The sequence below is a fragment of the Falco naumanni genome, chromosome 20, assembly GCF_017639655.2.
Source record: "Falco naumanni isolate bFalNau1 chromosome 20, bFalNau1.pat, whole genome shotgun sequence".
NCBI classification, from domain to species: Eukaryota; Metazoa; Chordata; class Aves; order Falconiformes; family Falconidae; genus Falco; species Falco naumanni.
Window position 1 is genome coordinate 1,074,231 of NC_054073.1, and position 22,126 is coordinate 1,096,356.

The 22,126-nt window shown below is 55.2% G+C and overlaps 1 protein-coding gene across 1 annotated transcript in view; it reads left to right on the forward strand.

Annotated features, from left to right (window-relative positions):
- The window catches only part of INTS3 (integrator complex subunit 3), a 42,270-nt gene that overhangs the window by 2,208 nt on the left and 17,936 nt on the right, over positions 1-22,126 (forward strand). The window contains exons 2-12 of the mRNA XM_040618494.1: positions 2,174-2,257; positions 3,373-3,456; positions 8,754-8,867; positions 9,097-9,181; positions 10,784-10,850; positions 15,056-15,200; positions 16,147-16,276; positions 19,189-19,286; positions 20,005-20,196; positions 21,081-21,168; positions 21,739-21,818. Of these exons, the coding sequence (XP_040474428.1) occupies positions 2,174-2,257; positions 3,373-3,456; positions 8,754-8,867; positions 9,097-9,181; positions 10,784-10,850; positions 15,056-15,200; positions 16,147-16,276; positions 19,189-19,286; positions 20,005-20,196; positions 21,081-21,168; positions 21,739-21,818 (1,167 nt within the window). The remainder of the gene's footprint in view (positions 1-2,173; positions 2,258-3,372; positions 3,457-8,753; positions 8,868-9,096; positions 9,182-10,783; positions 10,851-15,055; positions 15,201-16,146; positions 16,277-19,188; positions 19,287-20,004; positions 20,197-21,080; positions 21,169-21,738; positions 21,819-22,126) is intronic.

Sequence of the window (22,126 nt, forward strand, 5' to 3'; positions counted from 1 at the left end):
AAAAACCTCCTCTGGTCTTTCCCTTCAGCAGTTGTCGGAGCTGCCCGTGGCAGTAAGTTGAACACATCTGTTTCAGGGAGAGAGAGGTGATCAGGAGGATTGGAGCTTGTAAAAAATATATCTCCTACCAGGTGTTAACACAAAGAAATCATCATCTTGTTCCACTTTGGGTGTTGGTAGAGGCAGCAGAGCTTGTTGCAGGAACGTGAGCCATTAAACTTGCCCAAAGGTAGAAATACTGTTTTCAAATACCATACCTAGTGTTTGAAAATACAGGACCTCCATGCCTGGCGGGAGCGAGCTGGTGTGCCTCTCGTGTATCCCAAGATGGGAATACCAAACCCTGATCCTGCTAGTCCGTCAGCAGGTCTCAGACCAAAGACATTCTGTGACGCTGAAGGTCCTTGCAAAGCTCTTCTGGTGGTTCATTGGCTGCATTATCTGCCAACAAGTTGTCTTATTTCTCACTGGGGTTTTTCTAACTCTCTTTTGCAGCCACTGGATCTTGTCCTCCCTTTCAAATAATTCATCTGCTTTAGATTTGAGATTTTCATGGGTTTTGCCCCATTGCTCTTTCATAATGCCATAGTTGGGCCTGGAACAAAGCCGGTTTTACAAAGGCATTATCTCTGCATTACTGACCAGTACATCTTCTTTCATATTGCCTTGGAGTGGAGAACTGTTGACCTCTTTCTCAATAGCTTCTTCACTGCAGTCCCTTTGATATGCAAAGGAGTCACTAATCAGTTCCATAATCGGCATGATGTGTTTGCATTTTAATCAAGAAGCAACTGTGTAGAAATAACCTTCTTGGAACTTGCTTAGTGCCTGTCTTAGCCTGCATTTGCCACTTTTCCCTGCTGCAAACGGGTCACCGCTCTGTTAACCGTAGGCTTCAAGGAAACTCCAGGAAAGCGAGACCTCATTTTGCTGGCAGCCGCGGACCCTCGCATCGCTGCCGTGGCCAAAACGGTCCAGCTGGGCCCGCAGCTCTGGCGTGGTAGCTCTGGCACCGGCAGAGAAGGCAGGGCACATCTGCCTCGCACGGCAGCAGAGCTCTTTATGGAGGAGTTTAATTTAGAACGACGTCTTGCTGCGTGAGCGGTAGCGCAGGAGCGAGACCCCGGTGTTAAAGGAGCCCGGTGGTCGAGCCACTGTGCGCTGGCAGCGGGGAGCCCTGCTCTCCGCTTGTTTGCTGGCTCTCGGGTGTATCGCTGCTGTGAGAGCATGTGGTGAGCCTGCAAGTTCGTGCAGTGATTCTGTCTCCACCCCTGAGGTGGCACCACAAAGTGGGGTGGGGATTTGGCGTGCCTGCGCCCAGAGTCACGCCGCTCTGCTCAGGTTTTTCCCCGCACCAGAGGTAGACATCAGCTAACACCGGTGCCCAGCCTGCTGGACAGGAGAGAGCCACGGCTGCGGGGGCTGCTCACGCCCTGTGTGAAGTGTGGGCAACTCTCTGATTTCTCTCAAGTTGAGTGGAAGCCTTTGCCATTTGCTTCTGCGGTATTTTCATCCCTGCACTCTTGTCCCTGTCCAGTCCTGACTTGGTGGCTCTTCCTATCACTTCATCCCTTGGGGTACTTGCCCACAGACATCTGCTCCTGCCGTTTGTTCTCACTCAGAAGCTGCTCAGATGTTAAGTGACGAGAGCAGAAGGTTTCCAGGCTCATGCCCTGCTGTCCGGGGGGTTCCCACAGGGACAGGAGCAGTGGGTCTTGCACTGCAGAGCTGCTGGATGACAAGCTCTGGCTTCCCTGCGCTGGGGACAGCGTGTCATCTTGGGGTACGGCTCCGCTCCCAGACTGACAACCCTGCCACAAATTCAGCCTTTGCACGACTACATCTTGGCCTCATATCAAAGTGACATCAATATTAGTGTCACTGAATAATCATGCGTTTACTTTTTGGCTCTTTGAGCAGTGTCAGTGGAGTATTTAAAACCCAAACCTGTGGATAAATGGATGTTGATGAAGCGGTGGCTTCTCCAGCTGGCAGGAGGTTCAGAGCCCTGACGTGAGCCAAGAATGGCTGTGGTGGCACTGGCTGTTTTTCTGTCCCTTCAGGTGTTTGGGTGGGGGTCAGAGCAGCCTCTGCTGTATCTTGGCTCGGTGAGGATACGCTCGAGTGTATCTGCTCTTCAAATTTTGTGACGTTTGGCTTTTTTCTGTTTCAGAGACTAGAAAGGTGCGTGGGCATCGTCACTTCGCTAACCAACGGGCTGTCGGAGAGGGAAGCTAACGATGCCCTCAATGCTCACGTAAGTGTCATCTCCTCGAGACGAGGAATCCTGCCTGGATGAAATCATTCGTGGTGGATTGTACTTGCACAGATCTCTGAGGGAGCGGGCGTGCAAGGCAGAGGGAACAGGCAGATACAAGGCGGGGGGACGGAGCCCGCTGCATTCTCGCAGCTCTCAGCCTGTCAAGGATTCCCAGAGCTATTACAGTTAAAAGACAAAACAACATCGTGGCTTTAATCCTTGTCTAGTCACCTCTTCGGAAGCCGACCTGCAATGCAATTTCTTGCTGAAATCTGGCTGAGTGTGTGTCTTGCGGCGTATGCGTGCTGTGTACGTGTGCACGCACGCAGGAGTCTGTCACCACACGTGAGCGTCTCTTGTTTGTGTTTCTCGTGTATTTTTGTACTCCTGCGCTGCTCAGATCAGCTTTTTCCTGGCCTCCAAACAGCCAGACTCCAGACCACTGGAAAGGGCAGGTTCAGCCTTCTGCTGAGGGATGGAGCATTTATTTCAAACTCCACGTAGTCTTAAAATACTTGCCAGCAAGCCACAGATGTTACCGTATAAGGAAAACTCGTGTGACATGTTAATGGGCTCTCGGATATGTTGGTTGCATTTTTTCCTCCCCGGAACACCTTGGGCTGTTGGAGTCAGTGGTACAGAGTTGCCTTCCCTTAATGGGAAAAGGTCGGCAACCCAGGCTGGATTGCAGGGCTCTGAAGCTCGTGAAATGTTTTCCCAGTGTCTGTGAGAAGAGCCTGGGCAGGTTCCCAGCCAGAGGGCAGGGCGCAGGGACCTGCTGCTGTTCTTGTCTGGGGGTTTGTTGCCCCTCAGTAGCGAGATACCCTGCAGTGGTGCCACTGAAGTCGCTGGGAGGCTCTCGCTGCTGGGGGGTTTGCACCAGCATCAACTTGGCAACGGGGTAAAACGTCAGGGAGGTCAGGGAGGCCCGCTATGTTTCCTGTATTCCCTTATGATCCTGCTTTGAATTCCTTGCAGGCTGCTGGGCGCTCCGTTGACCCACCCATCTGGTGGGTCTCGAGCAGGTTTTCCTCCTTCTGTTGCTTTACTGAGCTTCCTCTAAGGTCCCACCTCACCTGCTCACCCACGGCACTTGCGTTTTTCTCTCTCAGATCTGTAAAGGAACCCCCCAGCACGAGGAGATCTGCCTGGGTCTTTTCACTCTGGTTTTAACCGAACCTGCTCAGGCACAGAAGGTAAGGCACGCCTGCGCCCCTCGCCGAGCGCGGAAAAGTCCGTCCCTGAGAGATTTTGCTTTCCAGGCAGCTGGGGATTCAGAGCTTGTGGAAGTTTTGGGTCTCGTGCCGGCATTGGAAGGCGCCTGGCTGGAACCCTCCGCGCTGAGCAGTGTTTATTGTAGCAGGGCAGTGACTTTGCTTGAACCGTTCCTGGGTTTGTTGCACCCACGTGGCACAGGGGCGGCAGCAGCTGCTGCTCAGGGGAATGCGGATGCTGCCACCAGGGAAGGGGGCTCAGCTGGGCTCTTTCACAGCCCTGGAATTAATTGTTTTTTTGCTGAGGGAGACAAGTACTGATTCTTAAAGGAACTGTTAAGGCCTTGCCCAGTTTCTGCCTTGTCTTTGGAGGCCCGGAACGGATTTCCATGCTGGAAGCCAGATGTAGATGACAACAGAAATAATCACCTAGACTGTAGAGGAGGAACATGTCAAATTCCTAGAGAAAATTGCTTTTTAGCAGTTCACCTCTGTTAATTTCACAGACTGGATTTAATTTTTAAATAACTTTTTAACAACGCTGTAAACTGTGATTTTTAGAATTGTAGTTAATCACCTACAGGAAGGTGAATGTTTTGTATTCTGAAGATCTTGGGTGTGGATTTGTCACTATTGCTACAAACTGGGGGCGCTGGGGGAGGGATTTGAAAATGATGTTTTCTTATAGAAACCAGACCTATTTCTGGCAGCTACAAGGAAAAACAAAAGCGCTGTTGGAAAAGCCATGCATGGCAAGTGATACCCAGGGGTCTTTGTATGGATGTATTGCATTTAACAGGGGTTGTGCGGAATTTGGAAGGGTTGAAGCAGACTTTTGAAGTTGGCAGGGTCTGCCACGAGCATGGCTGAATGGTGTGCCATCTGGGATGCTCTGTAAATCCTAGCGCTGCGCTGGACCGAAGGTGACTCACGCAGTATTCTCTCGATTTAATCACTGCAATAAGGGCAGAGCTCTCTCCGCCAAAGCAACAGATCTGCGTTAGCTCCTGGAACTCATAGTTGCCTTGGCATTGCTGGATGGGATGGTCCTTGGCGATGAAGGTACAGCTCCGTTCCTCACAAATCACCTCTTGAAAGCAACATGCACTTGTCCTGGGAGTCTTGAGGCCTGGCTGCTTACACTGCTGATGTGAATGAGATTCCTCTTCGGTTAGACGGCTGTGTTTGGCTCTGTCTCTTTGCTGGCGTAAGGCCTTCCCAAACCCTGACTGCAGAGTCCCCAGCCCTGCTGTCCTTAGGCTCTGGCCTGATTCTGCTTCGTGTGCTGAGCACAAGACTTGGAAACCTGGAGAGGCTGAATCCAGCTGAGGCTCGGAGCACTGCTGGACACATCCTTGTTTCCAGGACTCTTTGGGAGTTAGAGTATTTCTAGTTGCTGACTAGCAGCGCTCTGCAGGATCGTCTTCCAAAGGGTGAACCTCCTCCTCCACATCAAATAAAATGCTCTTCTCCCCTCTGGGGTGTGGTGGACCCTCTGGGATGGGTGGGAAGTGTCCAGGCACCGTTGAACAAGCACTAGGCTCATGGAGCAGGTGCTTCTGTGCGCTGGAAGCAAAGATTGAGCGAGCCTGGCATGCCCCAGTTTCCATCTGCATGGCACTTGCTGGCCATCCCGTTGTGGGGGCCAAGAGAAACCCACCCAGAACATTCCCCTCCATGGTCTCCCCTGGCAAAGGGGGACAAGGGGGTGAGCAGTCCGGCGCTCTCACTGGCAGGCACCGACGCCGTCTCTCCGAGATGGCAGGCTGGGGGCATGCTTTGCTGCTCATGGCCACGTTAATTAGAGGTGGCTGGTCCTCCTGCTCTTGTCAGGTCTGCTCTTCGGAGCACGTTACTTTTCTTAGGGAGTAATTGGATCTGCCAGTCTGCCAGGCTCTGATGTCACCAGTTGCTGCCACCTGCCCTGTATCCAGACAGCAAGGACAGGAAGCCAGTCAGTGATTTTTCTGCCAGGCTTTGGGGGCGAGTTACTCCTTGCCTTTGCTCCCTGCCTATGAAGAGGGGTTAACGCTTGCCAGACCGATAGGGCATCTCAGGAGACTCTTGAGAGAGCTCTGAAATTCTCACACAGAGGGCAGAGCTCTTGTTCATCTTCCAGTGAAAAACCCCCAGGTCCAGGATGCTCAGCGCAGCCAGCCCAGGTCACCTGCAAGAACTATTCCCACATCATGAAATTCCCGCAGGTGGATATTTGGTGTCGGCATCAAACCCAGCGAGGTTGGTGTGGAAGCGGTACTGCCCTGAGCCAAGCGTACCCCACGAGGCTTTGCCATACTCCTGGGACCTGTTGTTTTGCCAAAGGGAAAAAATAAAAGGATGTCGTAGCTGGCCATGTTTACATTCTAGGGCAACAAGTGCTTAAAAAACCCTTGAAGCTGAGCAGGGCACGCAGTGCCAGCACGCGAGCAGAGGCATCTCATGCTGTCTGCTTCGTCGTCCTGTGTTTCCTCCGTGGATGGCTGTCCCCAGCATGTGGATCCGGCTCGTCTCGCAGCGTGGCCTCGCTGTCCCCCAGCCGCATCAGCTGGGGCATGGAGGGGAGGTGGGAGGCACTCCCTCCTCCTGGAGAGGCTGTTTAAAACACATCTCCTTTTTTTTTTTTTTTTTTTTTGGGGGGGGGGAGGCTTGAGCTGCCCCATCCTCTTGCTGACCGATTACAGAAATGGTGGCACGGCGGTGGCGGAGGATGGGCTGAAGCACGCAGGTCTCCTCCTCCCTCTTTGTTGCCTTGACACCCCGACCACCACCAGAGATTAGCTGTGCTAAACTTGTCCAGCTGTGAGGAGGGACGCTTGACCGCCTTCAAATATCAAAGTGACAGCAACTGATCCATCGGATCTCCCTCCTCCGCCTGGCACCTCTCACTTTAATTAACACTCTGCTCTGGGATCAGAGTGCACGGAGCCCTCCCCGCAGATGAGTGCGGCGCTGCCCTGGCATCTCCTCCATCATCTGCCCGCCGTGTGCCTCTTCTGCCCCGCTGCTGGGTGGGAGGGGGCCTCTTTCCTCCACTCGGTGGTTATTTTCTTTTCTTTTTCTTCTCCCCTCATTTAAAGCGAACATTTATCATTTGTTCTCTTCCGTTAATTAAACGGCCTGTGCGAGCAGCGGCTCCAGTCTGCTGAGAGCGGGGAGGAGACGATGGATTGTTTGCAGCCTTGGCAATAATCAAGAAATTCAAGTTCTCTCCCCACCCCCCAGCTGCTGGAGCCCTGAAGATTTTCTCCCCGCACTTTCCTTTGGATTATTGCTACCATCCTTGTGCCAGAGGCTGATAGGCAGGGGTCCACCGAAGCAACCAGCCAGTGCTGTGCCATACTGCCGTGACCCTGATTAAATGGGACCTGTCCTCCTCTGGCAGGTTGTACTTTGGGCCAAGGATCAGCAGCATCGTAGGTACGGTTCGAGTTCTGGTATTCTGCAGCGTTTGCTTCTGGGGTTTGAGGAAGCATGCGGTCAGCAAGGTGAAGAGCTGCCAAACTTCCCTAGGTAACAGGACTACGGTGTCCTTCCTATGGGAACTTAAATACTCAACCAGAAGTAAATCCCTTAGAGGATCTCTTCGAGCTGTGTGTGTTCCAGCGCTTTGTCCTGAAGACGCTGCCAGAATCAGCCCAGCCAGCTGGGAAGCAGTCCACACTGTCAGGGCCATGTCACAGGACCTCTTGGTGGCTTTAAATGCAGATGTGGACACTACACCTCGCACACATCTGGCAGAAAACCAAAGCCTAGGCGTTTCACCCAAAAAAAGCATGAGTTCTTTGAATGTGAACGGACCAGCAAGAAAAGCTACTAAGGTGAAAAACGTTCATCTTGTTGCTGCTCCGAAGGATGCAGGGATGCACCTGCCTGTGAGAGGGAAGTGCCAGGGGCAATGATTGGCCGTAATCCTGTCATCGAGCACAGGAGGTAGGATCCAGGCAGGGTAGGGACCTGGCAACACTGGTGTTTTCCAAACAAATTAAAAGCTTCAGCTCCCTGGCTGGCTGTGTCCTAGACCCGCTTCATCCCCTGTGTTTTCCCGTCGCTGTGGTGTTACGTGTTTCTTTCCCAGAGCTGATACAGAGGACGGGGAGATGTTGTGCATTCCTGATCAGGTGGTAGCTGTCTGTGTGGAGACTCTGAGTCTGGTTCTGCTTTGTGGATATTCATTTAGCATTTCAAAAGCAATTAAAGGCCCCAAAGAGTCTACACCTCTTGGATTCTGGGTTTTTTCGTTTGGGATTTTTTTTTTTTTTTTTAACACATTGCTCTGTAAAAACGGGAGGGAGAAAGCCTGAGCACAGGGAGTCTAATCAAAGTGATCTTTTGAGGCCTCATTAACTCTCTAAAGGAGGATGCAGAGACCAGACCCCTGCTCTCTGGAATATCATGACATTTACTGGCACAAATTAATGTTCATGCAGAACCATTTAGCAAATTACTTCCTAATCACCCTCCACCCCCTGCTGTCCTGACCAGAGGGGAAGGGAGAGCCAGCACCTTTGCTCTCTGGCCAGCGTTTTGTCTGGCTGCTGGTGGCAGTCAAGGATGGAGAAGGTCCTTCCCTTCCCTACGAGAATTCCCTCTTCCCATAGCAGGGCCCCAGCAAACCTGCTGGTCTGGACCGTGGGCAGGATGTTTGGACTTCTAACCCGAAAGAAGCCAACGTGGTAGCGTGGGTTTGAGCCAGCCAGTGTCCACATTAATCTCTGTCTGACCCCAGAAGTCTTGCGTGAGCAGGAGCAGAGATGATCCATCTCTGCCTCTGCATCTCCATGGAGCTTCCCTGCAGCCATATTGGACCACTATCACGTTGTAGCGACCTGACGTCCTGCCAGCATCTTCAGGGCAGCTCCAGTTGGCACTGGTGCCAGGGAGATTGGAGCAACAGGGGGGCTTAAGTGATCTGGATGTGACCGTTTATTAACTGATCCTTCCTGAAGGATCTCTGCCTTTGCTCTCTGGTGTTGGTCTCTCCAAAGCTGTGGCAGGGTGCAGGGAAGGCTGGGATGAGGGGACAGGGACACGCGACACTGTTCTGGAGTGAGGAACATTGGCTCCTGGGGCTAAATCCGGTGAAGCCCAGAGGATTAACGGCTTTCCCTGCTTGGCCCCGGGGTGCTGATTCAAGTCACCCCACGGCAGCCTGCTTGCCTTGACGTTCCTTCCCTGAGATGCGTTTATTTGCTGTTACCTGCTCAGGTTTGATAAAACCGTTGTACGTTTGCTGTTACGATCCTTCCTCTGTAACCGTCTCCCACTCTTCTCTGCTGCAGTGCTACCGGGACTTGGCACTGGTCAGCCGAGATGGCATGAACATTGTTCTCAACAAGATCAACCATATTCTCATGGAGAAGTACCTGAAGCTGCAGGACACCTGTCGGACCCAGGTGAGGAGAAGGTCTTCTCCCCAGAATGGCAGAGGATGCACGGAGGGGTTGGAGTGTGGAGGGCCTGGGGGGTGGTTGGCACCAGTGGAGCTCCTTTGCTCCATGTTAAGGACTCACCTTTGGAAGGGAACCGTGGCGGCGTTTGCCAGCCGAGGCAGCCGTGGTGTTGGGGAGAGGTGTCGTGGGGGAGGCGGTGGCAGAAGCTGCACTGATCTCTCCCTCTGCTCAGCTGGTGTGGTTGCTGCGGGAGCTGGTGAAGAGCGGGGTGCTCGGTGCGGATGGAGTCTGCATGACCTTCATGAAGCAGATCGCAGGTGAGTGATCCCACGGGAGCGAGGTGACCGCTGGCATCCACCCTGCTCGTGCCAGCAGGCTGGGTGCTGGTGGTGGCGTACCAGGGCTGACTTGTGGCACGCTGCACGTGGGGTCAGAGCTGGAGCCGGAGCTGCTGTGCAGCCAGGTCCAGACAGGCTTCCCAAGTGTCTGTGTACCCAGCTGGCGGGCACTGAGCCTGCCCCAACCTGTCGGGTGAGGAGATCTCCCCAGGGAGGATGGCGCAGGGGATAAGTTTTCAAGAGTCTGTTGCTCCCAGCAGCCTCATCGAGGGGTGAATCACAGAGAGCCAGGAGGCTTCTGGCAAATGCTGGAACAGCCAGGAAGTGTATTGGTTCCTGTTGCTGCCAGCTTTCACTGTGTAGCACTGCACAAGGGCGCTGGGGTCATCCTTAATCCCTGCTCTGAGCTCTGGGATGGCAAGAGCCGTGCACGTCTGCTCCGTAACTCATCGAGAGACGCAGGAGGCTGCTTCACCCCACGAGAAGTCGGTAGCTCCACCAGGGAGCTGGCCATATGGTAGCCTGTAGTGTGTTCCCCCCAGCCCTCGGTGTAAGCACCCCACGGCTGTGCACGCACACACACGCACACACGCACACGCCTTTCCGGATTCACAGGAACGGTGCCTCTTCCGTGTTCTCTGCTCGGCGCTGGCCGCTGACGTCCACGAAGGAGGAATTAATGTCCCACCGTAAAACCTGACATTGTGTTTTTATTGTATGCGCCTGTGACACAGGGCTGGGCAGCCTGGGTTGGAAATTGCCGTATCTGCTCTTCAGGGGAGGAAGAATGGAGAGGGAGGGGACGGAGTCCTGAGTGCGAGCCAAGCTGCCCTGGCCCTGTTGTCACCATGTAAACACAGAACATTTGAAAAACCACTGGTGAAGGCATCCCTTGTTTCCCTTCGGTTGCACCTCCCCGTGCAGGGCCCCTTCTGTTTTGGAAGGACGCCGCTGTCTCACTTCTCACCACTTTTACGATGCCTTAATTGTTATGATCCCATTGTTTTGGCTTGCCTGCTTTAGGCGTCTTCTGGGCCCTTGGAGCAGGAGTCCTGCTCTGCTCCCAGCAGCGTCGGCCAAAGGCTCCAGCTTCGTGCTGAAGGCCCACGCTGAGGGCGTGAGACACCGCTCTGTACACCTGGCCTGTGTTTGAGAGTTTGGGCAGCCTTTGCAGATGCTCTTTCCCCTTCGTAGGCTCAGCAGGTGCAAATATTTTCTCCTTTCCAGCTACCGAATCTCATCCCTTTATGGCTTCTCCTTTGCTTTCCAGAAGGATAATTACTGATTCCTTATTATCATCGTTATTTTGCGAAAGTACCGTTGCAGCAAAGACCCCCGTGATCCCCTAACAGGCACAGGCAGGCACTTGTACCTAGAAATTGCTCTCTCTAGGAAGAGCCAAGCGTGTGTGGCGGGCAGAGCTGGAGCAGGCAGCAAGGCGTGCTCCGGGCAGGGAGCAAACTCCTTAACTAGCTTTGCCAGATGGGGAATGCAGGGAGCGAAGCGGTCGGTAGCTCAGTTGAATCAGGTGACACAACCACTCCAGTTCATCTGACTGGCGTTTCCCTGCCGCTCTTTCAGGTGGGGATGTGACAGCGAAGAATATCTGGCTGGCCGAGAACGTTCTGGAGATACTGACGGAGCAAAGGTACGGCTAGTTGGGAGGCACTGGCGGGGGCTGGTGCCTTTGGAAGAGAGAAGCAGGATGCGAGGGAGAGCACACCCTGTCTGCCTGCTGAGGGTGCTTCTCCTGCTGCCTGTGCCCGAGGCAGAGCCAGGGCACTGTGTTTGTGGTGACAGCCTGCGTGGGAGTGTGTTGGTGGTGTTTCCTGCGCAAAAGACCTCTGCATTCCTTTCCTGTCTTGCCAAGCGTATTTTTAAGCCGTGGCATGAATTTCTAGCTCTCAGAGCCCTCTTGCTGCAGGTTGTGTGGTGGGAGAGTGTCATGAAGTCCCTCCGCCAGCAAAGCTCCTCCGCAGGGTTTGAAGAGGGGAGATGCTCTGTGCAGGCGGGTACCTCTCCCTGAGCCGCGTGCAGGGACGCGGCGATGGCTGTCACCTAACGTGCGTTGGCCGGTACCTCGGCAGGCAGCCCACCCTCTGGGCCGTGGGGTGGCATCGCCTCGCGTGGCTGAGCTTGGGTCCAACATCCCAGGAATATTTTTTTCCCGAATTTTCCAAGCTGCGGGGGAGGTGTTCCTTCTGGAGGAGTAGGACACAGTTAATTGCCCAAAAAGCTTCCTGTGTTTAAACAGCTCCTGCTTCATCAGGGCTGCAACTTTAATTTGTCGTGGACAGGCCATCTGGGAAGTATTGTCCTATGGGCTCAGCATTGTCCTTTGTTGGCAAAGCATCCACTAATTGATGATAAGCAGAATTCCTTACTGCAGCCTTTGGCTGGGCAGAGTCATTATTTTTAAATAGCCTATAGCTTTTCACCAAGCGCTGTCTATAATAGCAGCGATTCTCCTAAAATTGCTTATTACGGCGGTTAACAATCAAGTTGTTAAAGCATTTATTTGGCCGCAGCTTAACAGTCCTAGTGATTTTTATTCCGGGAATAGCTGTGTGGGTGTGTGCTGCTGCGAGTGCCATCTAGTGCCCTACTGTGCCTGGGAAGGAGAGACCCCCCAGGATCTTCTGGGCTTGGCCAACCTTTGGATCGTGGCTGTATTTCCCCTAAGCTCAACTCTTCTGTTCCCAACCCTATTTAAGCCCCTACCAGCTCTTGATGTGGTCTTCTCTGTGTGCTGGTACTACTTGCTGCTGCCACTCTACACCTTGGAGCATCTTGGAAGTGCTCCTCATCTCGCCAAAGCTCTTGTCTGGCAAGGAAATCACTGCAAACCGCTGGACTGTGGGAGAGCGGGTGGCTTCTCCAGGGTGATCCAAAGCCACATCTGGCCGTGGGTCTGCAGGAGAGAGCTCCGTGCAGTGAGTAACAGCTGAGCTCTGTCACTCGAGAGGAGTTTGTCGGAGGAGCAGATGTGGGAGGAGAAGACTCTGCTCCTGTCGAAGGTATTGCTGGAGCGTCAATGCTCCGTGTTGTAGCGGCACAGGAGCTGCCTGAGCACAGGGAGAGCCGAGGGCTGGAAGTGGAGCCCCGGGGAGAACCTGCAGCTCTTTGCTGGGATTTATGTGCTTTGATTAGGGGCAAGCCAGAGCTTTAATTAAAGCCACGCATGTGAGGATCTGGTGCCACATTCAGAGTGTTGAGTGCTTGATTTAATTAAAAACAGTGATAGCAAAGCTGCTTCTCAAGCACTGCCCGCCTTGCAGCAGAGGAAAGTCCGCTACCTCTCAAAAACCGGGTGTTAATTTAGCTTCTTGCTGCTAATGGCGGCACGGATGCGATGCTTCCTCCGAGCGTTTTCGTTTTCACTGCCTGTTGGATCAATGAATCCTGTTGCCGTGGGTGGCTTTTGCCCCCATTTGATGGCATTTTTATTTTCTGCACAGCCCTCACTGGGAAAGGGGGAGCTGCTGACCTGCCAGCCCCCCGGGATCCCAGCCTTAATTACTCCCACATCCTCCCGAAGGTAACCTCCGCTCAGCGCCGTCCGACTAATTAACCTGCTCCTAGCATCCAGCTAGACACAGGGAGAAAAGCCTGGGAAAGCAAACGCTTGTCACGGCTTCCCAGGCTCCCTCCCCACCATGATTTAGGGCAGCTGACTCATTTGCCACTGGGCCAGTGTCTCTTCAGGTGGCCACGGCGTTACAGCTGCGGCACGCAGCGGCGCTTCCATAGGACCTGCTGATTTCCAGCTGGCTGAGCCCAGGGATGCTGGGGGTGATCAATCACGCTGGAGGCACCGAGTCGGCCTGGGCTGTTCTTGGCACCCAGCGCAAATAACCAAGCTTACGAGGTCCTTTTTTATGGACTGAGAATATTTATTGTTGGGCTTAGATAAGGGAGGTTGAGAACGCGGCACACCCAGCAGACAGGGCGGCACAGGCAGGAGACAGCGGCGGAGCGGCTGATGGAAACGTTGGGGGCTGTGGTGCTCCGAGGGTGCGGGGCTGGAGCACCCACCCGCGCTCAGGACGCGGAGCCAGTTGGCTGAGAAATAAATATCTTTATTTATGGGTGAAGGGATGGAGTGCACCCTCAGTAAGTTTGCAGACAGTAGCGAGTTGGGCAGGAGTGTGGATGGGCTGGAGAGCAGGGGGTCTGCAGGGGGGTCTGGGCAGCTGGACCTGTGGGCTGAGGCCGGTTGTGTGAGGTGGGACAGGTCCAGCAACCCCCCACAGTGCCGCAGGCTGGGGCAGAGCAGCTGGGAAGCTGCCCGGTGGGAAGTAACCTGGGGGGGGGCTGGCTGATGGCTGGCTGGGCAGGAGCCGCCAGTGTGCCCAGGTGGCCAGCAGCATCCTGGCTTGTAGCTGGAACAGCGTGGCCAGCAGGGCCAGGGCAGAGATCATCCCCCTGTAGTGGGCACTGGTGGGGCTGCACCTCGAGTGCTGTGTTCAGTTTTGTACCACTCGCTGCAGGAGGGATGCTGAGGGGCTGGAGCGTGTCCGGAGATGGGAACGGGGCTGGGGAGGGGGCTGGAGCACCAGACTGATGAGCAGCGGCTGAGGGAGCTGGGGGGGCTCAGCCTGGAGAGGAGGGGACTCAGGGGAGACCTGATGGCTCTCCACAACCACCTGAACGGCGGCTGGAGCGAGGTGGGGTCGGTCTCTTCTCCCAAGCGACAAGAGGAAACAGCCTCAAGTTGCACCAGGGGAGGTTTAGATTGGATGTTAGGAAAAAATTCTTCACAGAAAGGGCTGTCAAGCACTGGAGCAGGCTGCCCAGGGAGGTGGTGGAGTCACCATCCCTGGGGGTGTCCAAAAAGTGTGTAGATGTAGCACTTGGGGACATGGTTTAGTGGTGGGCTTGGTAGGGTTGGATTTGATGATCTTCAAGGTCTTTTCCAACCTAAAGGATTCTGTGATTCTATGAAATCCACTTCCAGAAAGCCACCCTGCGCTGACCAGAGGTCGGATGGATTCCTGCCGTGCCCGTGATGGAGCTGTCACGTCTGTCCCACCACAGATGTAGTTACACCCGCCCCCTCACCACTCTCACTAACGGTCGATCTCAAGCGCATCTGTTTTGCCCCAGTTGTTGCTATTTGGCGCTTCCAGCTTCCCGACAGACGTGACTGCTCTTTCCCTTCTGCCCCACGCACTGTTCCCTGCTCAAGCCGGGGCAGGAGCAGCAATTCTGCCCGCAGCGCTGCGGGAGCTGCTGCCAGTCCAGCACAGGGCTTGAGAGCTGCCCCGCTTTGTGACCTGCTGCTCTCGATGCCACCGGCTTTGCTGGATTCATCCACTTGGCACGCTGACAGCTGGGGAGCGTGAAAACACCCCTTGCACGGGTGCGTGTGCGAGCGTTTGGGGCCTGATCCTACGGGAAGGTCCTTCGTAGCTTGTCCTGGTGCGTTGTCTGGTGCTGCTGTGGCTGTGGGGACCAGTGAAGAAGCTCCTGTGTGGTCAGTGGTCATCAAGGTCAGGTCTATTCATGGGGCAGTTGCCCCCGGTGCTCGCTCCTGAGCATTTCGTGGCTTGCAGTTGCCGATACCTGAGATGGTTGTCGCAGCGAATGTCGCTGTGGGCTTGGAAATTCACCCAGTGCCTCCCATGAACGCATCTGCCACCCTGGTAGAGAGCTCGGGGTGCAAGCACCCAGTCCGGAGCTGGGAACGGTCCATGGGTGAGCACTGGGCTGGTGCAACAGGCTGGAGTCCCTGCCCTTGCTGTTTCCTTTGTGCCTCAGTTTCCTCTGTCCTGAGTCTGCGTGTTTATGTCGCTTCTGGCTGTGGCTCCCTCGCAGAGGTGGCTGAAGGTTTTATATTTTCTTCTTTTGCAGAGAGTGGGTACTGAAGAGCAGCCTCTTGATAGCCATGGCGGTGTACACCTACCTCCGGCTCATCGTGGACCATCACGGCACGTCTCAGCTCCAGGTGCTTCGTCAAAAAGAGGTGGATTTCTGCATCTCCCTCCTCCGTGAACGGGTGAGCAAAGCAGGGGAGCAAGAGGATGACTGGGAAGAGAGACCTGCCTCTCTGGGGAGCCTGTGCCCGCGTGTGGTGGCGTTGCCTGTGTTCCTCGTGCAGCTGGGAGCGTGAGACGTGCTGGTTCCACGGAGTCACCTCCCAGTTGCTCTGTACAGGCAGCGATGTGTGGCTCGTCCTCAGGGCAGGCACTCTGGGTGGCTTTTGGAACCCATTTCCACCAGCTATCCCCTCTGACTGCAGGCTGTAGAGGGAGGGTGGCCCTTCTGATTATTTTTTTTTCAGTAAGGGGCTGCTTTATTTCAGTCTTTCTTATACAGGCCACAAGGGTTGAAACCGTTCCCTTGCTGCTGCTCTGGCACCCAAGCGCTTGTGGCTTATCATTGCTGCAAGAGCATCGGCTCCTCCCTCAGGGAGGCAGCCAGTGTCCTCACAGGCTTACAGAGAACACAGTAGCCACTTCAGGCCACTTTTTGGTCTGTATCATGCAGGAGAAGCTGCCAAAGCTAGGTGTGGGCAAGAAATTTCAGCATCCTAGCCCTGCGGGCCATGATGGCTCCGCAGCTCCCTGCCCGCTCTCCCCTTCCTCCTGGCTGGGCAGGAAGGACCAAGTGTTAAGTCTTAGCCTCGGAGACTGGCTGCAGTCCTGGAGAGAAAATGTCAGATTTATGGGCTGATTGTTTGCTTTACAAGAGAGGGAACATTTTAAAATAGCTGCTGACCTTCCCGCCTGTCACCCTGCCTCTCAGAACCTGCTAGCTTCAAAAGAGGGGCAGGCTGCCAGGGGCAGGAGTGTAGATATTGTACAAAGAGTGAATCATCTGGAGCTGGTGGTAAGGTTGAAGGACTGAGTGTTCCTCCCTTCCCCTCCTCCTGCCCCTCGGTGCCTTCCCCCTGCTCAGGAGCAGGTATGCAGTCAATGAGACTTTTCCTCTCCTTTCTCCAGTTCATGGACTGCTTCATGATCGGCCGGGACCTTGTGCGGTTGCTGCAAAACGTTGCAAGGATACCCGAGTTTGAGCAGCTCTGGAAGGACATCATCCACAACCCGCAGGTCCTCAGTGCACAGTTCACAGGTAGGCAGGGCCCCGGCCGAGGGGGCAGCCGGCTCCGTGTGGGAGAGCCCCTGCCACGGACCTGCTAGCCACAGGCAACCCCCTCCTGCCTTCGCACGCCCGGGTGGCCAGGCTGCCCTGACTGCCGGCCCATTTCAGGGAGAGCTGCAGTGACTTGCCCAGCAGCCGTTTTTCATTCTGCGTTCCGTCTGGCCCGGGTCTCGGGACGGTGTTAGAGCGGACAGGCTCTATCACAGCCCTGCTGAAGGAAAACACTGGGCGCCTGGGCTCCTTCCAGATGCTCTCTTAGAGAAGAGCGTGCAGAGAGAACTGTAATTACACTGTGTGTTCCCACCTCCAGAGCCCCTCGTCACTAACTAGAAGGAGATGCCTCCAAAACCAGCTTTCTGGCGGCTGCAGGGAGCTTAGGAATAGGGGCAGGGCCAGGACTGGTCTCCCGTGGTCAGCTCTGGCGCTTGGCAGCTTTTGCTGTTTTTTTTAAAATGCTGCAGAGGCCTCGGAGGCATCTGGGCTTTAAACCATCCTGAAAAACAGATACTGCAGGCTGCTGTCGTGATAGCTCCTGAGAACGCAGCTGGGCCACAACAAGGGTCATTAAATTATATTGCTTGTTCTGGACTTAACACTTCCATAATTGCAGTTGATGCTTTTTTATTTAACTAACTGATTTATAAGCGGAGATGAAGCTGGAGCCCCAAGATATAAAGTGTTCAAGTCCTTCGGACTCTGCAGAAAAGAGCCTGATGAGGAGCTGTAAAGCAAGAAGTCCAGAAGATGCAGCAACAGACACTTTCTAAATGAGATTTTCTTTCTCCCAGTAGCCCTGCCCGCCTGGTGTGCCGAACACTCAGCTGTGGAGCTCTCTCTGCACAGTCTGGGTTAAAATAGACATGCTGGAGAGAAGGTTATATTTGTAATTTTTGTTAGTATAAATTATTCCCTTCTCTAAGGGCTGTCACATCGTTACTTGTCTGCAGCAATTCTCGTATGTCTTTGGAAATGGGGCTTTAAAGTGTTCTCCCCCCACGCCCAGTGCCTGCTGTCCTCTCAGGGCCCATGTTAATGTCACGTTGAAGATCTCCGATACGCTCACAGTGCATCATTTGATTAAATGCTCCTTAAACTCTGCGATCTCTGGCTTCTTCTCCCATCTCCAGAACCTCTCTCCTGTCGTTGCTGGTCTCTGCTGAGGGCTGCAGTTCCCCTCTCTGGGCTGGCAGCCTGCGGGGCTTGCGGAGGCAGAGGAGTCTTAGCCCTACACCTAAGGAAGGCTCGTGTATTGTATTTCCAGGGCTCAGCCCTGCCCCTTCCTGCAGCTGTACATTCACTAGAAGCATTTCTTAGCTCTGTCTGGATCTCCCCAGCTGAGTGCTGAGCTGTCACGTCCACGCTCAAAGCATCCTGAGGCACCTAACAAATGTCCCTCCGGCTTCACTTGCTTCCCACACCAGTAGGGACAGCTGGTCAGAGTTATTTCCTGGTTTGCGGCCAATTTTAGCCAAATGACCCATCAAAACAACCCCTAAACTGGGGCTAACATCAGTGCTCCTGTTGTACTTTCTTCTGACAAGGTGCAAACTCCCCGTGGCTTTTGCCCTTTCTCCTTCGGTTCCCTTTTTCTTCCGTTTGCCACCACAACCAGCGGCCTGTGGTGCTGCCTGGCGGTTTGTAGCGGTGAGCTGATGGCTCTGGGGGGCCAGGTGGGAGGACTCTGAGCAGAAGCCGGTCTGTCCAGGGGTGCCCTCCTTCATACTTGCTCATGCAGAACCTGGAAAGCCCCCTCCCCAAAACACTTTCCCCTGCAGTTGGTCCTAACGCTGCTGCTTTGCCCTCTCGCCTGCTGCTGCGAGCCTGTAGCAATGGCTCTGCAAGGTGGCTGTTACCTCCAGCAGCTGCCCTCTGTGCGCTCTCGGGTTTGTGTCGCTCTGTAACCTCCGATCCGAGTCAGTCTTGCTGAGCTTCACGCTCCTGCAACCAGGGCCAGAGCCCAGCAGCACCAAGCACGGGGAAAAGCGCAGCAGGGGATGGCTCCGGGTGCAGGATTCGTCCTTCCCTCCGAGCAGCTGGGAGCTTTTAACAAGCCAGGTACTGCTGTGGCTCTCTTCCCCCGCTGCGCAGCTCGCTCTGCCCTTTCTGAGCTCCACAGGAGCTGCTGTCCGTTCTGTCTGCTTTGAAGCTTCCCTCCTCCAGCCATCCCCCAGGTGTGATCCTCTGGCCGCACGGGCAGAAGGACAATTTCCAAACGGCGAGAGCGCAGCGCTGTCCCCCAGCTGCGTCATCGCTGCCCTGCAAACCCTTCAGGTCTTGTCCAGCAGCAGCAAAGCGTGTTCGCTCAGGTCATAAATTCCTCCTTTTTGCAACCATCTGGAAATGAGAGGGGGTTTTGCAGCCTCTCTCTTTCTCCTTCCTGTCCTCCCTTCTCTCCACGCGTGTGCATACGCAAGTTTTTGGTTCTGTCTGACCTTTGTTGTTACACCTGGGGGGCTTTTACTCCAGGGGAGGAATGGGACTGACGTGCTGGCACAGCCCAGGGTGAGCACTCTCTGTGCCAGCCCTGCTTTTTGGTACCCAGGTCGAGGGGTGGGAGATGGGGAACATGCTCTGCTGGTGGTTACGGCTTGAGACTTGGCGTCTGCGCTTTCTTATTTCACTTCCAGATCTTGTCGCTGTGCGTCCTTTCTCCCTTTCTCCAGGCTTTCCATCCTGGCATCCTCATTAGTGATCTCTGACAAAAGCTTGCTCCAAACGGGCTGGTTTAGACCTTTTCCAGCCAAAATCTTGATCCCTCTCCTGTAGTCTTGGAGAAATGGAGCTTAACGCTCCGAACTCAACTGGCTGCAGGTGTTGGTCGATCCCTGCCTGGATCCCGTTCAGGCCGTGTGATGCAGACTGACCTCCCTGTCTCTCCCCAGGTGTCCTGCAGCTCCTCCAGTCGAGGACTTCTCGCAAATTCCTGGCCTGTCGCCTCACTCCCGACATGGAAACCAAGCTGCTCTTCATGACCTCACGGGTAACTCCCTCATGCTTGCCGGGGGTCCTGTGCCAGCAAGGGGGAGGAGGGCACGCATCCTTGCCCGGTCCACGGGGCACCAGTCCCATTCCCACACTGGCACTGGGCACAGGGAGGGAGGGCAGAGCACCAGTCTGGGCAAAGGGCAGAGCTTTACTGGTGCGAGTATTTGTTGCTTCTGGCATCTAAGGGCGACAGGAGGGGGAGAGGCTGATGTAGATGGGCCTGAGACATCCAGAGTATTCATTAAAAGACACAAAACAGCTTTGCAGGAGAACATTGCTCCTGGCTGGCCGCTCTCCAAGGCGAGCGTTTTCTCTGAATGGCCGCGCTGCGGTGGGTTATCGGAGCGCCGGCAACAGCAGCTGTACTCGAGAGAGGCCAGGAGCTGCGCAGCGGCAGCACCGGGGTTAGCTGTTATCTGCACTCACACAGCAGGCAGAGCTGCTTCCCCCTCCTCTGCCTCTGGCTGCTGGCAGGGGCTGCGCTGTGCCGCACGCGGGGCGTGTGGTCCCGTCCGCTCCCGGCGTGAGAGCGCGGCACAACAGCCTTTTGGCTTCCTCAGTCCCTCTGAAGATGCTGCCAGCACGAGGTTGATGGGGAGCAGGGCGTGAAGCAGAGCTGGCTGCAAGAAGCAGCTTAGAGGGCAGCAGGGCATGGTTCTAGCACCTTCCCCCAAGCCTTGGGCAAAACCTGCGTCTTTCGCTGTTGCCTTCAGGTCCGGTTCGGCCAGCAGAAGCGGTACCAGGACTGGTTTCAGCGGCAGTACCTGTCCACCCCGGACAGCCAGTCCCTGCGCTGCGACCTCATACGCTACATCTGCGGCGTGGTCCACCCCTCCAACGAGGTGCTCAGCTCTGACATCCTCCCGCGCTGGGCCATCATCGGGTGGCTGCTCACCACCTGCACAGTGAGTTCCGAGGGCCAGATCCGAAAGCAAGTCACGTAATCGCCCGGGATCTCTGTCCCTGGGGGGAAGGGGGTAACCTGCTGCTGCTGGAAGCTGTTGGGGAGGTTGGGATTCGGTATTTGCTGGCTGAGGTGAAGGAGGGAGTTGCAGAGCAGTGGTTAGGATGCTGGCCTTTGTTCTGTGCTCTGGATTTTAGTCCTGGCTCTGCTGCGCGTTGGATCCTTTGGGATCTGTTTTCCCTGCATAAACTTCACCTTCTGACTTGCAGCTCGTCAAGCCCTTCGTTTCTGATTTATGCTTATGGCCCATCTGCAAGGCGTGGGGCCTCTGCTGTCCCAGTGCGGTGCGAGAGACTCCTCGTTATATCCTTGTCACCTCCCACCCTCTCCACCCAGCCTGTTGTCCCTTGTCCCACCCAGGACTGTGACCCACAGCACTTGCCAAGCAGAGCAGAAGCTGCCAAGGAAACGGCTGTTTCTGTGCCCATGAGCACGTGTAGCCGATCACGCCAAGTGACGTGCAGGGTCGGCTGTACGTGCTTCAGGGTCGTGCGTGATTCTGCGCTTCATGGAGCGCGTGGCTTGTGATTCCCGATCTCAGGGCTGCCTTGGCCTCTGCTGCTCTGCCTGCTGCCCTGCCTGCTTTCAAAGCAGGCAGGTTTACTCAGGAATTTCCCACCCTCTCTGCAAACTCACTCTGTGCAGCAGCAGCTGGTACCCAGCGGGGGGGTTTCGCCAGCTCTGCCCCCCTACCCTGCTGGTGGGAAGAGCATCACCGCCCCCCACCTCGCAACAGCATGAGCCGGCACATCAGGCGTGCAGAGGGATCGGGTGCTCAGCACTAGGTTCATTAGGCAATTTGTGGTTTTTTTTTCTCTTCTCTAGTCCAACGTTGCTGCTTCAAATGCCAAACTGGCCCTATTCTATGATTGGCTCTTCTTCAACCCCGAGAAGGACAGCATCATGAATATAGGTACTCCATGGGGAGTCTTCCTCTGAATGGGCAGGGGTCAAAAAAGGGGTTAATGCTTTCCAGAGCTGGTAGAGGTAGGGGGATCTGGTGGGGAAAGCCCAACAGATCCATCTCCAAAGGGCATCAGTTCCTCCCCTGCCCTGAACTCCTGGGATTTGCTGGATTGCAGGAGAGCTGCTCTGCTGGAGCCACTTTTAACTGTGGTTTTTGTATCTGTGGTAGGAGCAGGCGTCTTCCTTGAGGTCAGTGGCTGCCCCAGAGCATCCCTCCCTGAGGGCAGGTGGGCTGCCTGCTTGCGGGGCTGTCCCGGGGCGCAGGAGCAAGGACCAGTACAGCTGGGGGCATTGCTGGGAGCTCCTGCCTGCAGGGAAGTTGGTTCTGGCCATTGTTTAAAGCCTAAGCATTATTTAGGAGCTGGATGAGGGCAAGGATTGTGTACAGCCCAAAAGAAGGGGGCTCCCTCTGTGACCGAGGGGCAGAAGGCTGGGTCTGCGGGAACTGGGGGGGGACACAGGGGACGTGGGCATCACGGTGGCTTTCAGCACAGGACTCCCTGCTCTCTCCTTCCAGAGCCTGCCATTCTGGTGATGCATCACTCCATGAAGCCTCACCCCGCCATCACCGCCACGCTGCTGGATTTCATGTGCCGGGTGAGCTGCCCCTCGCTCTCTGGGGAATGACCTGGCTGGCAAAATGAGTTGCATGACGCGGGTGGAGCGATGAGGGTTGTGAAAGCGACCGCTGGGGTCCATGCGGTCCCTGTGCCACCAGTGGGACAGAGAGGCCCTTCAGGAGTGACAATGGAGGACGCTGTAGAGGGAAACAGCCGTGGTCTCGTCTGCTTACACCAGCCATCAATGCAGAGGCCACGCTCCAAAGAGGCAGGTCGCTGTGTAGGCCTCGGGGGCTTCTTTTTAGCCCCCTGCGCCTGTCCGTGGTGCAGGGCGGTGGCAGTGTG